The sequence below is a fragment of the Psittacula echo genome, assembly GCF_963264785.1.
Source record: "Psittacula echo genome assembly, chromosome: 19".
Lineage (NCBI taxonomy): Eukaryota > Metazoa > Chordata > Aves > Psittaciformes > Psittacidae > Psittacula > Psittacula echo.
In genome coordinates this window covers 6,106,256-6,107,932 of record NC_137755.1, presented here as the reverse complement: position 1 = coordinate 6,107,932, position 1,677 = coordinate 6,106,256, and the positions used below count along the sequence as shown (strand labels likewise).

Sequence of the window (1,677 nt, the reverse complement as noted above, 5' to 3'; positions counted from 1 at the left end):
AGAGCAGCCATCCCGGAGCTGCAGCAGCCAGAAAGCTGATTTCATTCCCCTTCATTCCTGCCATGTGAGGACATAACACAGAGAAGAAGTTGCTGCAGGATCATTTATTTAACTCAAATACAGTGAGAGACCCAACTGACACAAAGTCTGTGGGTCACACACCACAAATGGCTACTTAAGCAGGAGGAAATGAAACCTGATGTTTCTATGAAGACAAGAACATCACAAATAGAAACAGGAAAAAAAGTGTAAACTAGGAAAGACAGACATGGCCTGTCATGACCTACACTTGGAGCCCTTCGCAGAGGAAAGCAGGCAGTGTATGGCTGCTGAAACACATCCAGTCACCAGCTTCCTCACAGCATCCCTGAGCTCCTGGTTCCTCAGGCTGTAGATGAGGGGGTTCACTGCTGGAGGCACCACCGAGTACAGCACTGACAGCACCAGATCCAGGGATGGGGAGGAGACAGAGGGGGACTTCATGTAGGCAAATGCTGAAGTGCTGAGAAGCAGGGAGAGCACAGCCAGGTGAGGGAGGCACGTGGAAAAGGCTTTGTGATGGCCCTGCTCAGAGGGAATCCTCAGCACGGCCTTGAAGACCTGCACATAGGACCCCACAATGAACACAAAACAGCCAAGTGCTAGAAAGCAACTTAGCACAAGAAGCCCAACTTCCCTGAGGTAGGAATGTGAGCAGGAGAGCTTGAGGATCTGGGGGATTTCACAGAAGAACTGCTCCACAGCATTGCCTCGGCAGAGGGGCAGTGAAAATGTATTGGCTGTGTGCAGCAGGGCAGTGAGAAACCCAGCGCCCCAGGCAGCTGCTGCCATGTGGACACAAGCTCTGCTGCCCAGGAGGCTCCCGTAGTGCAGGGGCTTGCAGATGGCCACGTAGCGGTCGTAGGACGTGAGAGTGAGGAGAGAAAACTCAGCTGAAATGAAAAAGAGAAAGAAAAAGAGCTGTGCAGCACAACCTGTGTAGGAGATGGCCCTGGTGTCCCACAGGGAATTGACCATGGATTTGGGGACAGTGGTGGAGATGCAGCCCAGGTCCAGCAGGGAGAGGTTGAGGAGGAAGAAGTACATGGGGGTGTGGAGGTGCTGGTCGCAGGCTGTGCTGGTGATGATGAGGCCGTTGCCCAGGAGCGCAGCCAGGAAGATGCCCAGGAAGAGCCAGAAGTGCCAGAGCTGCAGCTCCCGCCTGTCTGCGAATGGCAGGAGGAGGAAGTGGGTGATGGAGCTGCCGTTGGACATCTGCTGCCTCTGGGCACGGGGCACTGTCACAGGAGGAAAAGGCAGTGACAGGTTAGGACAGGAGGGATGTCAGATACAGAAGTTCAATTTACGCACTCACAACTCTGAACACATAATAATCGGAGAGGAGAGGCTCAGCGTTATCACCAGTGATGTCAGTAACTGCTGAGGCTTCTTCCTAGGTACAATCAGAAGAGCATTGCATCAGGCAAAAAGTCTCAGCTCTTTGCAGCTTAGTGCAGAGCCAGGAGAGCTGCAGTGTCCATCAGTCCTTTCCCATTTTTCCTCCGCTTAGACTTGCCCTGCCTGTGAGATGCCTTCACACACAAATTGATCTTCAGCCCCCCACAAACATCTGTCCTGTGCTGAGAGCAAGGGAGCACAGTTTCAAAGGGCAGATCACGGAGCACTCATGGGGAGAAG

General features: G+C 53.1%; 1 protein-coding gene across 1 annotated transcript; it reads right to left on the bottom strand.

Moving 5' to 3' along the window:
* Nucleotides 1–276: 276 nt before the first annotated feature.
* Nucleotides 277–1,254, bottom strand: LOC308228607 (olfactory receptor 14J1-like; the record flags this gene model as incomplete). Its single annotated transcript, XM_080631978.1, has 1 exon — nt 277–1,254. One exon carries the CDS (start codon nt 1,252–1,254, stop codon nt 277–279), a length of 978 nt encoding a protein of 325 aa, XP_080488104.1.
* Between the last annotated feature and the right edge of the window lie 423 nt (nt 1,255–1,677).